The 15,663-nt window shown below is 40.2% G+C and overlaps 1 protein-coding gene across 4 annotated transcripts in view; it reads right to left on the bottom strand.

Moving 5' to 3' along the window:
• Positions 1–15,663, bottom strand: part of LOC126109883 (V-type proton ATPase 116 kDa subunit a 1) — a 117,696-nt gene that overhangs the window by 19,326 nt on the left and 82,707 nt on the right. For all 4 annotated transcript variants that reach the window (XM_049914965.1, XM_049914967.1, XM_049914968.1 and 1 more), the window contains exon 10: positions 3,822–4,055. In XM_049914965.1, the coding sequence (XP_049770922.1) occupies positions 3,822–4,055 (234 nt within the window). The remainder of the gene's footprint in view (positions 1–3,821; positions 4,056–15,663) is intronic.

Raw genomic sequence — 15,663 nt, 5'->3', positions numbered from 1 at the left:
CCAGAAAGTCTGTCAACTGGATGATGATGATGAGACGTATGCGATGTAGAGGCAACCTCCAATTTTTACTCAGCAACAGGTACATAGTCTTATCCACGAATCAGATACTTTCAATAAAAAATCTGTGAAATCTGTATTGAAATATTGACTTGTACGTAATGCATTACATGTTGCGCAATTAAAGAGGATCATGCAAACCTTTTTTTGATCATTTTATAGTTTTTCTGTATATAGGGTAATAACTCAAATATTGGTCTGCCTGGTCCACTCTTTTCTTGTATTTGTTGTATTCTAATACACTTTCAGGTTTTGTGTGTGTGTGTGTGTGTGTGTGTGTGTGTGTGTGTGTGTGTAATTGGTTCTTCTGCATTTTCTTGGAGTGTCAGTGAAAGTGGCATTATGTATTGTAGAGATCATTCGTATTGTTTAGTTCTCGAAGCTCTCCATACCTGTGCGAGTACTTCACCTTCCCGTCATTGACAAGCTTCAAACTGACTTTTTCGCGCTTTAATTTTTCCAGAAATCATCTATTTTGCCGTATCGTTCCACAAACTCTAATTTTCTTTTCAGGTAACTTCTCTGCAAGTTCTACACTGTTATAATAAGTATCCATGTAGAAGTGATGCCACTTTCCATAAGAAGGTGTCAATAGTTCCATCACTGTTTTTGCTAAAGGCTGTCCAGGGCCGGAATATATCTTGAATCAGGTATCATTCCTTCATCAACTGAGATTTTTGACTTAATTTAAAAGTTTCTTTAAACTTTTTGGAAAAATAATCAATTACGAATTGCACATTGAAAAGCCGGGCGGCATTATGCAGTTAGTAGTAGTAGTAGTAGTAGTAGTAGTTGTCGGAAAAATATAAAATTGATAATATTTGTCTGAATCGATTGTGGGATATCATTTTGAGAAATATTGGATTCGTTGACCAATAATCATCAATCCTTGCTTTATTTACAATTCCCATAAGGATAGCAAGCCCAAACCATTTTCAAAGTTCAGGTCCCATGATGTCAACAAATTTGGCATATTTTTTTATCCACTTTCCTTCTATTGCAATTTTGACTGTAGTACTCATTGGTTTCGTTGCTAATATATTCAAATAGATCATTCCCAATATATAATTCTACGATATCCTCGACGCTCTGTGTATCTTTGGGAAATATGTTTGGACCCGTAGATCCTTCAAATTTATTATTGGTCCTCGGTAAATCCAAGTCTGACAACTGTCTTCTTCGACTGATTCATCTGAATCAGTTGGCAACCTTAGCGTTCGCTGAATTCTTCTCGCATGTATTTCACTATCTTCCAATGATTCTTCATCACTTTAATTTTTTTGATATCCAGTGTCTTCTTCCCATTCGGCCAAGTCGTCCAGAACGTCAGACAAGACATCCGCGCATTCATCATAAATAATCGTATTGTCTCTCATCTGCCATGATTAAAGGGCACAAGTACTTATAAAAACAAAAAACTTGTTGACGTGTGTAACTTACTGTTAAACAAAACACCAACAGAATGCAAAAGATACCGAAGTGCTGTAACCGGCCACTGTGCAATACTATGCTCATGACACCACTGTGTCACCGGCTGAAGACCACTATTTCGTGCACAGCACCACTGTGGTGTCACCGAATGGCAGAGTGTTAATAGTAAATCACTGAATGTACAAGGTATGATTCTATATCCTTGCACAGTTTTGTTTTAATATCTTTGATAACTCCTGGGAAAAGGGATGTAATGCGTTAAATTTAATATCATCAGGCTAGGGTTTTGATACCTCCCTAATTAGGGAACCTATTCTGTATGCTTGTGTCTTTGTTTACAGTCTGGAGTGGTGCACCATGTCAAATGCTTTTCAGAAATCTAGGAAGCTAAGGAAAGTGTCAATGTCAGACCCGGAAACTTACTTGTTTTCTGCTCTTTCAGCTACTTCTCTATGCCAGAAATGCCTAATATTATGTCCTCCATATTGGAGTCTGTGAACTAGCACAGCCTACGACCATTCACAACCACAGCTCATTCTACTACTCACTTTTTATGGATACTTTGCTTAATCGTGGTTCCATATCCAAATTAAATATTTCAGTCACAATACACTGAGCTCTAGGGCATTCAACTGCACTGAAACTAGTTTGTTAATTGGATGCTATAGACAGAATTTCTGAAAATAATACCTTAGGTCGAAGAGATGCTGTTAACCTTAAATAACGTGGGATACATTTTCAAAGGTTATTATTTACTAACATGTATTATAAGACTGTATTTTTTGTATAATGCCTCTGTATTTACAGTAACTATTAAGATATGTAACTCCTTACATAACACCATATTCTACAAGTTTTCAACTTCTTTTATATTTTTTCCCCAAAGGGTATAATCACAATGGTGGTGTCAATTGCAGAGCACAATCTCTTTGTGAGTGATGGAATATCTGAACGTCTAATTTTTACATTGATTTTGCTTCCCCTGAAACCAGATAATTTGTACAGCTTGCACGTAGTCATCAAAGCAAACCAAAAACTCCTAGCAAATTGTGTACATCAAACTTCAGTAATCTAGCATAAGTAAACAGTCAAGGAAAACTGTGTCCATTCTGGAAAAAGTGATTCTGTTACCAAGAAGCAGTAACCAGGTGATGCTGTACACTGTTTCTCTTAAAGTACAAAAGGTGGGGATTACATTTTATTTGTCATGTTCGATTACCATTAGTGGGGAAATTTAAGAAACATTTTTAAAAGGACTATTTTCCTAATGGCACCGCTGCTCTGAACACCAATTTAAGTTAAGAGAACTTTTTCAGACTTTAAGCAGTTTTCAATAGACTAAAGAATGACATTTACTCCCAGAAAACTTAAACAGAAATTAATTATGAAAACTTCCTGGCAGATTAAAACTGTGTGCCAGACCGAGACTAACTCTGGACCTTTGCCTTTCGCGGGCAGAAAGTAAGGCTGTGGGGATGGGGCATGAGTCGTGCTTGGGTAGCTCAGTTGGTAGAGCACTTGCCCGCACGAAAGGCAAAGGTCCCGAGTTCGAGTCTCGGTCCAGCACACAGTTTTAATCTGCCAGGAAGTTTCATATCAGCGCACACTCCGCAGCAGAGTGAAAATCTTGTTCCAGAAATTAATTATGTGAATGATGTTCACTACCAAAATAAAGTTATTGTTTTTGATGTCAGAAAATGTTAATGCGTAGTTTCAGTCTGTACAGAGCTGCCACTGTTGTATTTTGTATTTTTAATGCATTTTCCACATCACAGCACATATTTGCAGAATTTCTGTGCATATTTCTAGCATATTTACTCATTAAATACATTCATACTTTGGTTATTTTAGAACATATTAATGCAATTTTTGATAACCAGAGCTTGATCATATGCTCGGATCAGACAAGGAAGAAAAATAAAACTACAGGCTTAGTCTAGTTATTGCCCTTTATTTTCTGCAAGTGAGTTTTGGAAACATAGCATATGTGAATCTGAACAACCATCTGGGGAATTGGAATTGCTCCTCCCAAATATATGTCTGTATCTTTGCCCTTGTGCTACAACAGTTGGATTAAGTTTTCTAACATTCTTTTTCCAGTGATCCTATTTTCGACAAAAACCTTCATTTGTAGCTTTTCAGGTTCCATGACTCAATTAGTGAAAATAGCAACAGATTATAGCACTTTCATCACTAACAAGCCCGTGATTGACACTAAGTTAGACCTGATTAAATCAGACTAAATGGACTGTACATCAACGAATGTCAACTTGTCTTACTTTTAGTACCTACAAGAAGAAACAGGAAATACATGAATACACCACAGTACGTACCTGCCAAACTGGATCCATTCCAAATGGGTACGGGTATTGAAGAAACTCTTTTGCAGGATCTAGCTGTAGCTCTTTACTGTGCCTTAATGTTGATTCATTGTATTCTACTTTCCAATATGAGCCAAATATATTCAATGACTTTGAGAATACGTCATTATAGATAAGACCCGTATACATTGAAAACAGGCCCATAAGCAACACTACATATCGACCACCAAAGAAAATATTCCATATCTGAAAAATTAAGAAACACAAAATAAACTGCACTATCAATGCAAGCAGCCAGTGATAAACTCACTTTTGTGCTTTAGAGATGTGGCGGACAGAGGAGAGGTCATCAGAAGGCAACAAAAGGGAAATTACATGAATTGTAACAAAGCTGATGTGGAACACGGAGACAAATGGCAACGAATCCAGCTAAGTATTTCTGTTGATCGCTTTCTTTCAAACTTTATGTGGGAGATAGGTGGGAAGATGGAGGGACAGGGTGGATCAAAAAGAATCATACGATTTGGCAGGTCTGTATTTCTGGAACTAAAATATATACAATGAATTTTGTTTTTTGATGAACGGGACTCAAGTGTTTTGTTCCCCCCTCCCTCCATACCAGTTCATAGGTGTTCAATATGGCCCCCTTGAGATGCACAGCATGTGTCAATGCAGTATTCAAATCGTTCCCACACTGCAGCGAGCATATCTTTTGAATTACAGCATCCACAGCTGCTGTTATGCACATAAGCAATGTCTTTTATAAACCCCCACGAGAAAGAACCACATGCAGTCAGGTCTGATGACCTTGGAGGCCCATAATGTAAGGCTGAATCATTTGGTCCAGTGCGATCAATCCATTGTTTGGTAATTCTTTGGATTAAAAATTCCCACACTTCCATATGACAGTGTGACGATGCCCCATCCTGTTGGCAAATGACGTCATTCAAATACTCTCCAACTGTGGGAAAAAGTTCTCCAGCATATCGAGGTATGTGTTTCCTGTAACAGTGTTCGCAGCAAAGACAAATGGCCCATACACCCTTTCCCATGAAACTGCACAAAACACACTAGATTTTGGAGTCCCTCTCATGTTGTACAATTTCATGTGGTTGTTCTGTACCCCATATTCTTACATTACATTACACACATTTCCATTTAAATGGAATGTTGCCTCGTCACCAACCACTAAGCATGGCAGAAAACTGTCTTCCTCCATCTTGCCAAGAACAAAAGCACAGAACTCCACACATTGTTTGTCACCTTGACAAAGAGCTTGCAGTAGCTGAATTTTGTATAGTTTCATGTGGAAATGTCGATGCAACACGCGCCAGATGGACATTGGGACAATGATGAGCTGTCGAGCTTCACGATGAACGGATTTCTGCGGACTCCTTGTGAAACTATTGCAGATGCATTTCACATCTGCCACTCAGGGACAGCCCAGCGATTTGCCTTTACTCAAACAACCTGTTTCTCAGAATTGTTCATGCAATCGTCTAATGCTTTGTGCTGTAGGATGATCCACACCATACCTAGTATGGAAGTCATGCTGAACAGTTATTACAGACCCACAGTGTGCAAAACATACTGCAACACAACTCTTTCTGTTATTGTTGGATGTGAGGTCCGCCAGTTATGCAAAACACCGTTTTTTCTCAGTACCCAAACATGTTTCGGCACCACTGTGCCATCATCAGTGGGTTTTTGGTTTTATTTATTCTGCAATGTGAACATTTTTGTTAAATGATTATAAAATGATGTGCAACTTTAGTTCAAACAACAGATCATTTCTTTTTGTGAATAGCTTTACATCTGGCGTGCATGAATTTTCTGGATCAATTGTGTGTTAATTACTACAGGTAGCTTTGTCACCTGCAACAAAACTATGTTGACGAAGTTTTTGCTGGGAGTTAACCTATCTTCTAGAATGTAATTTAATTTGTCGCAATGTTTTTGCACCTATATTCGTTTTTACTCACGTTTTCGTGCGGAAACATGTCTTCGCGCCTATATTCATGTTTACTTACGTTTTCGTGTGGCAAACACTTCCTTTCTCCACATCATGCTGAGGTGTTGTGATGCACACGTAACTAGAACAAGTGTTTTCCACAAATAACTTAGTAAAACACTTTTCACCTCACCAAAACACAGTGTGATTGTGGTTTGCTGTGTGTCTCAGTCCAGTTAGTGTTCATTTGTTTACCAGAGAGTTCGGCGCCAAATTTGAATTTTGTTTGCATTTTATCTCTCTCTCTCTCTCTCTCTCTCTCTCTCTCTCTCTCTCTCTCTCTCTCTCTCTCTGTGTGTGTGTGTGTGTGTGTGTGTGTGTGTGTGTGTGTGTGTGTGTACTATCTATTTGTGCAGTTTTTACTTGTAAAGTTCCTTTAATGTGTTAAATACTGTGCCCTTGCAGAGCGTAGTGTATTTGTTTAAAACCTGTTTTCCTTCTGCTATTGCCTTCTGTATATGGAAGTTTTCCTCAATGGTCAGTTTGCTGTATAGGCTGTGGCTGGGTTTTAGTATTCTTAAGTGTGTTTCTACTGTAGTTGAGTGGTGACTGTAGGCTATTAGGTGGTCAGCAAATGTGCAATAGGAGCTGTTGCTTTTTAAAGGTCTGAGGTGTTCTGAGTATCTAGTTTTGAAGTTTCTGCATGTTTGTCCTATATACACTGACTGGCAAGTGTTGCATGCGAGTTCATATATTCCTGATCTGTTAAATTTATCCATGGCTGTTTCTTGTGTTCTGATCTTTTTCTGTGTTGTGTTCTCCATCCTGTACCCTATTTGGAGTCCCTGTTTCTTTAATATGTTGCCTATTCTGTGAACAGTCTTGTCACTGTAGGTGAGTATGTACCCTTTCGTTTTGGTGTGTGTGTGTGTTGTTGCATCTTGTGTGTGTTCATTGTTTGTGTTTTGTGTTGTTCTGTGCTGTGCTGAGCGTGTTTTCATTTTTGTACTGTCTGCATATTTTTTTATTTAACTTTTCTACCATATGGGTAGTATAAGCATTTTCTACTGCTATTTGTTTTATTGTGTTTAGTTCTTGTTTGTAGTTCTGTTTGTTCATGGGTGTTCTGTTTAATCTGTGGAGCATGAATCTGAAGTCGTCTCAAAGGGTGGTTTGATAGGTTATGAATGGTGGTGCTTGTGGTTGTCGGTTTCCTGAATATTGTGAAGTTATGTGTGTTGTTTGTTTTATGTATGGTGAGATCTAGAAAGTGTAGTGTGTTAGTTTCTGTTTATAATGTGAAGTTAATTTTTGGGTTTAAGTGTTTTATTTCATTGTGTAGCTGTTCTATGTGTGTATTTGTTTCATCAATCAGGCATAGTATGTCATCAACATAATGGTACCAGCATATAACTTTGTAGTTTCTTGGTTTTATTTTGTGTCTGAAGATCATATTCTCCAGGTTGTTTATGAATATGTAAGCTAGGAGGCCACTGATTAGTGATGCTATTGGCAGTCCATTTTGAGAATAAAATTCTTTGTTGAATACAAAATAATTTTGTGATGTTATGGTCTTGAGTGTGGTTGTTATTTCATTGATGTGTGTGTCTGGTGTGTTTCCTTGTTGTTTTGATATGTGTGTGATGATGATTGTTTCATTTATTGTAATGCAAGTGTACATCGAATGTTGAATGATATGAGGGTTGTTGTGCCCGGTATGTGTATATTCTTGATTCTGTCAATTAACTCCTTTGAGTTTTCCAGACTTCTGTTGTTATCAAACATGTACAGTTTTTTCAGTAGCGCGCGCGTGTGTGTGTGTGTGTGTGTGTGTGTGTGTGTGTGTGTGTGTGTGTGTGGAAGGGGGGGGGGGGCGCTAGGTGGTAGGATGGAGCTTTTAGGGGTCTTAATGGGATGTTATCCTTGTGAATCTTTGGTAGGGAATTTAGGGCGGGTGCTTTTGGATTTTTCTATGTCATCCTCTTTACCTGGCTTTCTGAAAATGTATTATGTTTTTTAGTGTGTTATATGTTTTTCTGCTATCTTGCTGTTGGGTCACTGATCAGTTTTGTGATGTTCTTGTCTTTGAGAAAATCTAGTGTTTTCTCTGTGTATTCTTTTTCATCCATAATTATAGTAATATTCCCTTTGTCTGCTCTTGTTACTATGGCATTGTTCTGTTTTAATTTTCGTTTTAGTTTGCTGGCTGTGATTTCCTCTGACATTTTATGATTAGAAATAATTGTGGATTTGTGTGTTCTGGTTATCCGTGTTATTCCTGTAGCTACTAATTCTCTTGTCAAGTTTGCATTAAAATTTGGTGTGCTCAGTCTTTCTTGTTCCTGTATAATGAGTTCTGATTCTATTACGAGGTTTTCTATTATTTTGTATGATATGTTTGTGTTAATGCTGCGATTTGGCCCTTTTTCTAGTAAGCTCTTTTCTTGTTTGGTAAGATTTATGTCAGTTCGGTTAACGATTCTGTCATGGAACTTTTATTGTTGGTTGAAATTGTTTTTAGTGGGTGTTTTTGAGCTGTTGATTATTCTGTTGAGTTTTCTGTTTTGTTTCTCTCATTTTTCTTTTATTACTTTCTGAGTATATGCCTTTTCTCTCTCTTGTTATTTCCTCAAAGTGAGCTGGTATTGTAAATTTGTTGGCCAAATCTAAATGTGTTTGGTAAGGTTCAGTGTTGAGCAACTCTTTTTAGCATATAATTCCCTAATTTCCTGCTTTAGCCACAAAATCTCCACTTTACTTTTCGCTTTTTCTTTCACAAGCACCACCATTCACAACCTATCAAACCACCCATAGACACATAAGCATGCAAACTTCAGAGTCATGCTACACAGATTAAATAGAACACCCATGAACAAACAGAACTACACACAAGAACTAAACACAATAATACAAATAGAGGTAGAAAATAGTTACACTACCAATATGCTAGACAAGTTAAATAAAATATGCAAACAGTACAAAAATGAACATACCGCACGCACACACGCACACACAAAGATAAAATGCAAACAAAATTAAAATTTGGCACCAAACTGTCTGGTGAACAAATGAACACTGACTGGGCTAGGACACACAACAAACCACAATCACACTGTGTTTTGGCGAGGTGAAGTGTTTTACGATGTTTTTTGTGGAAAATACTTGTTATAGTTACATGTGCATCACAACACCTGAGCATGATGCGGAGAATGAAAGTGCATGCCACACGAAAACTTAAGTAAAAACGAATATAGGTACAAAAACATCGCGACAAACTAAATTACATTCTAGAAGATAGGTTAACTCCCAGCAAAAACTTCATCAACATCGTTTGGTTGCAGGTGACAAGCTACCTGGAGTAATTAACACACAAGTGATACAAATAATTCATGCACACCAAAGGTATTTCCAAAAAGAAACTATCTGTTGTTTGAACTAAAGTTGCACGATTTTATAATCATTTAACAAAAATGTTCACATTGCAGAACAAATAAAAACGAAACCCACTGATGATGGCACAGTGGTGCCAAAACATGTTTGGGCACTGAGAAAAAAACGGTGTTTTGCATAACTGGCAAACCTCACATCCAAAATTTTAACTGCACACGCGGCTAATACAGGGAGCTGCAAATCAAATTTATGAACTTTCTGTTATCTACACACGACACCATTTTTACTAGAACTGAAGTGGGCGCACAGTACTGCTACCTACTGGGAACCAAGTAAAACTCAAGAGTTTGCTCTATCCAACAGTATGTTGTTCACACACACCTCAAACAACATAATAGTTACGTTTTTTTTTTAATTGGATGATTCTTTTTGATACACCCTGTCTTTTCATGACACATCCAACAACAGCTAAATGGATGCTGTAAGATTGATTCATACACTATTAAACATTGTGAAACTGTATGGCAATTTATCTTCACCAACTGTTCTTTACAAAATATTGTAGCTGAAGCAGCAGCCATTGACAATATCACCACAGCAGCTGAGAATGCTGTGCGAAGCACTCCACTGTAACATATAAAATAAGATTCCTTTGCCAAAATTTTTGAATCATATTCTCTGCCTCAAACAAACCTGCAGCTGACAAGTTCTATGTCAGCAAACTATTAGATAACTAGTACCAGCATGACTGTCATTCTGAATCCTCTGAACAGAAGTGAGCAGTGTGGATGGCAGTGACAAGCTTCACTCAAAATCTTTTCTCCACAAGGTATCTTAGGGAATGGGGTGGAGGATACCTCATCTACTACCCCTAATTCCCACTTTTCTGTTCCATTCATAAATAGTGCACAGGAAGAACAACAGTTGGTATGCCTCCAAGAGACTCCAGTCCCCTGTATTTTATCTTCATGATCTTTTGCAAAATACATGAAGGAAGCAATATACTGGTTGACTCACCCAGGAACATTCACTGCTGAAATTTCATGAATAAACTACAAAGTGATGTACAATGCCCCCTTTTAGTGTCTGCCACTGAAATTGAAGGAGCATCTGATTGACACTCTAAATCATGAACATTGGTCAGAATCCTATATCATATGTTCTGTAAAGGATAGATTGTTAATCACCACAGAGATGAGACTGAATTGCAGCGAGGAACAACAAAATGAATGTTACACATTGAGATTTTGGCCAGAGGTTTCTGTATAAAGGGAAACAAACACATTCACACGAGCAAGCACACCTTACACACACGTGACTGCTATCTCCAGTCACTGTGGCCACAATGCAACTGTGTCGAGTCGAACTGTTCAGCGCCACATTATGTTCAGTGCCACATTGTGCCTCAGGGTGAAGCACTTTGGTCCTGGCCACAGTTTGGTTGCTGCTATTCATCCTGGTGGACAGCTGGTTGGATGTCATACCAATATAAAAAGCCGTGCAATGATTGCAGAAGAGCAGGTGTATGACATGGCATACCCAGGTGGCCCAGCCTCTGATGGTATAAAATAACTGTGACAGAACTGCAATAGGAAATGCTGGGTGGGTGAACTGCGCAGGTCTTTCAGGTCAGGAGAAGGAGATGCAATTCCTGTGGCGAGGTGTGGGGCTGGGAGTGGTGTAAGGATGGACTATGATGATGTGGAGATTGGATGGACGGCAGAACACCATTTAGGAATGGGAAGCCCTGAAAAAAGATGTGGTTCAGTTGTTCCAGTCTGGGGTGATATTGGGCGACAATGGAAGCACTCCCTTACAGCTTGTTCTCAGGAGATGGAGGATTTTTTTGTGTGAAAGCAGTGGCAGGTACTGAAATACCAGGTGAAGTGAGTGGGAGAAAAGGTATTGGCATTGTGAAGGGATGAGGATAGGGTGTCTTGGCCTCAAGTCCTGAGCATGAAAATACCACCACCAATGAACCTGAACCAAACCAGAGCTTTCAGGTTTTGGGAGGCTAGAAACGTTTCCTCTGGGTGGCCCATGAAAAGGTTGGCTCTCAAAGGTGCCTTGCAGGTGCCCATGGCTGTGCCATAGATTCATTTGTACATCCTCCCTTCAAAGAAGAAGCTGTGTATTAGAATATAGTTAGTTAGGTGTATTTGGATTGAGGTAGTAGTTTTGTGTGTGAAGGACATTCAAGAACGTGTTCAACAGCGGTAAGAGCATGGGGATGATGTATGTTGGTATATAGGGAGGTGGCATAAACAGTGACGAGTAGGGGTCCAGGAGGTAAAGTGGTGAGGATGGTGGAGAGTCTGTGAAGGAAGTGGTTATCTTTTTCTTTGAAGGCCAGATTATGGGCAATTCATTGGAGGTGTTGGTCAAAGAGGGTCTAAATCCTTTCAGTGGGAGCACAATAACCTGCTACAATGGGGCATCTGTGTTTGTTGGGTTTGCAGATTTTCGGGAGCAAGTAGAAGGTGGGCGTGCTGTGTGTCATGGGGGTGAGGTGGGAAATGGGTTCAGGGGAAAGGTTCTGGAAAAGTGCTAAGGCTTTAAGCAGGGATTGGAGTTACAGTGGATTTCTGGGATGGGACCACTCTGGCAGAGTTTATAGGTGGAGGAGCGAGATAACTGCTGGAGACCTCCCACCAGGTAGTCACTGCAAGTCATAACAACAGCGGTGGAAACTGTCTGCAAGGACGACGATTACATCAGGATCTGTTTTGAGGCTGTATATGCCTGTCCTTTCTCCCGCTGAAAGGCTAATGTTATGAAGGGGCCTGGGGAAAGACCGCGATGCCAAGTTGGAGGTAAGTTATTTATGGAAGATGGCTGGTGGTGGTACGAACTGGGAGAGTCAGGATTCAATGTTGGGATTAGGTTCACTGGTTGGAGGTAGATGTGGCGAAGAGGTGGTACCATTGCAGGGAGTTTAACAACAGTGTTCTGGGATTGTTCTGACACTGAAAACATTTATTTGCCACCAATCTCTCTAACCAAGGCCAACCTAATGACAACATTGAACCCTGCCTCTCCCAGTTCATATCAAAAACCAACTGTGATCCTCACCCCCACCTCCCACCCCACCCAAACCAAACCCCCTCCCTCAGAACCACCCCGAGTCACCTTCCAGTAATTCCTTAATTTCAACTTGGCCTCACCATCCTTCCCCATGCTCCTTCCTAACACCACCAACCTTTCAGCAAAAGAAAGGACAGGCATACACAATGTTAAAACAAATCCTGGGCGAATAATCATACCTGCAGATAAAGGTACCGCCACTGTAATTATGAGTTGCAGTATATCTGGCGGAATACCTCTGACAACTGTAGCTCCTTCACCTAAAAATTCTGCCCGAGTGATCCCATCCCAGAAGTCCACTGTAGCTCCAATCCCTGCTTAAAACCTTAGACTCTTCCCAGGACCTCACCCCTGAATCAATCTCTCTCCTCACCCCTCTGACACCCCATACCCACCTTCTACATGCTACCCAAAATCCACAAATCCAAACAAACACAGATGACCCATTGTAGCAGGTTATTGTGCTCCCACTGAAACTATTTCTGCCCTCACTGACTGACACATCCAACCCACTGCCCGAAATCTAGCCTCCCATGTCAAAGATACCAACCACTTCCTTCACCAACTCTCCACCACCCCCATACCTTTACCTCCTGGATTCCTTCTCATCATTGTTGATGCCATTACCCTATACACCAACATCCCTCATGCCCTTGGTCTTGCCAATATTGAACACAGCCCCTCTCTATGTTCTTCAGACACCAAACACACTACATCATTCCTCATACACCTTACTAGCTTTATCCCAAACACACCTGCTACTACTTTGAAAGGAAGGCGTACAAACAAATACAAGGCACAGCCATTGTCATCAGCATAGCACCCTCCTATGTCAACCTGTTAATGGGCCATCTACAGGAAATGTTCTTAGTCTCTCAGAACCCAAAAGCCCTGGTTTGGATCAGGTTCATTGATGATACCTTCACAATCTGGACTCAGCACCAACGCACCATATCCCCATTCCTTCGCAATGTCAACTTCATCTCCCCATCTTCTTCATGTGGTCGTCCTAAACCCAGAAAGCCACTTGCCCGTATGTTTATCACTTCCTCTGATGGCTCCAACCACACTTTTGTCCACGTTAAACATACCAGCCTTCAACAGTACCTGTATTTTAACATCTGCCACATCTTACAAACATAAAATCTCTCCCATACAGCCTGATCACCCAGGGATGTCTCATCTGCAGTACCAAGAATTCCCTTGCCCAGTAAATTGACAGACTAACAAAAGCCTTCACAGAACAGCACTATTCCTCGTCCTAGACTGCAAACAAATTTCCTGTGCCACATCACCACAATCCTCCCACCAATCCGAAGAACCAGCTACGAAGGAGTGCCCCCTCGTCATCCAGCACCACCCCTAACTAACAACTGAACCACATCCTTTGTCACAGCTTTTATCATCTATCATCATTCACAGCCCTCCTAAAGAGGTGTTCCATTGCCCACCCAACTTCCACAACATCCTAGTCTATGCCCGTGCCAATCCCAACCCCTTGCCACAAGGATCATACCCCATGGAAGATCAAGGTGCAAGACCTGCCCAACAGAGGCTGCCGCATGTGAAAGCAGTCCTGTCGTGTACCAGCTCTGCTACAATCATTACACAACATTTTTTATTGGTATGACAACCTACTATCCCCACTCCCTCCACCCAATAGTTTCTATGCACTGTCCTATCAGCTCCTCACAATTTACATTCCCTCACCCTCATTGTGCACCACCATAGGTCACCGTACCCACCGCTTTTTTCCCTTCTCTGCTCTTCTCCTTTCCTACTGGCCATCCCTCCCCTCTGACCACCACGGCCTCCCAATGCTGCACCTGGCAGCTTTGTTCTGCCATCATATTGTCCTTACATTCTCCAATAGGTAGCACTGACTTCTCTCCCCCACCTATACCCTGCTATCTGCCCCCCCCCCCCCTTCCTCCCATCAATCCGGACTGTTGCTTCAAATCGATGCAAAACAGTTTCATTCTGGCCATAGCAGCTGGAGAAAGCAGTCATGTGCACATTAAGTGTGCTTTTTGTGTGAATGTGTATGTTCCCTTCTTTTCTGAAAGCTCGGTGTGTTACAATCTTTTCGCTGTGCATGTCCAACTCAATGTGTCAATTTTACACTAACACCCAAACCTCCAGATGTCAGACAGTCAGATCGGCACCAAACATTGTGTGTCAATAGAGTATCAACCAAAACACTGATTTAGTTCATGCTGTCATCCAGTAGAAGATCCTTAAATGGTAATTAAAAGTAACACCAGAACTACGGATTTTAAAGAAAGCGCGTCTGTGGAATGCGAATGTCAAGGTCATTGGAAGGCAAGTAGGTAGAGTGTCAGATTGTTGTACAAAAGTCTCAAGTTTGAAACCCATTGATGGCAAATTTTTTTAACAGTTTACATGTGAAATTGTTATGTGGGAGAACATTTTTTCTGACATCTGAAATGACGCTTCGAAGTTTGTAGCACTGTTCTTTTTGCAATTTGCTTTTGCTTCGTTAGTTGAAAGTAGCAAACGTATAGAGTACATTTGTATAGATAGATGTCGTAGTATCTATACAAATGTACTATATAGGCTTGCTACTTTCAACTAACAAAGCGAAAGCAAACTGCCAAAAGAACAGTGCTACAAACTCAGAAACGTCCTTTTTAATGTCAGAAAATGTTCTCCCATATAACAATTCCACACGTAAACTGTTAAAAAAATTGTCATCACTGGGTTCCTAACTCTGAAGCTTTAGTACAACACTGCGACACTATCGTCTCACCTACCGCTAACCTTGACATTCACATTCTACAGATACACTTTTCGTGTACTCCATAGTTCTCCTTTTACTTTTAATTGCTGTTTATACATCTTCTGCTGGATGACAGCACACAGCATCAACTAAATCAGTGTTTTGATTGATACTCTTATCAACACACAACATTTGGTACCGATCTGAAGGTCGGACACCTGGAGGTTTTGGTGTGGGTAGCAATCTATCCTTTCCATGATATTGTTGATATTCCAACTTAGACTTACCATTCATATGAATAGTAACAATCTGATTCTTTCATTAGAACACAGGACACCTTACACAACTTTTATGACTACTATATGGTCTACGCTGCATCCGAATTTTAGCTGTCCAGCATGTTAAGTAGGGACAGTAAAGAGAGAAACCACACAAAGATATCTCGCCCTCTTAGGGTTCACCATAATACAGGTCTGCTAATCTGGTCTGAAACTTTTACAAGTATCACATGGTACAGGCTGCAGTTAAATACCAATCTTTTAATGCCCTAGAACTGTTTCACTAGCAAATATTACATTTAAAGTAAATATAGTTAAAATGAGAGGTAAAACCAGTATCAACAAAAATGGTTTCATAAAGATCAGGTAACAACATTCCTTTCAAACTTTTCACATGCTACCTCAAGAAAG

Source organism: Schistocerca cancellata, chromosome 12 (genome assembly GCF_023864275.1).
Source record: "Schistocerca cancellata isolate TAMUIC-IGC-003103 chromosome 12, iqSchCanc2.1, whole genome shotgun sequence".
NCBI lineage: Eukaryota > Metazoa > Arthropoda > Insecta > Orthoptera > Acrididae > Schistocerca > Schistocerca cancellata.
This window is presented reverse-complemented; position numbering and strand designations above follow the sequence as displayed.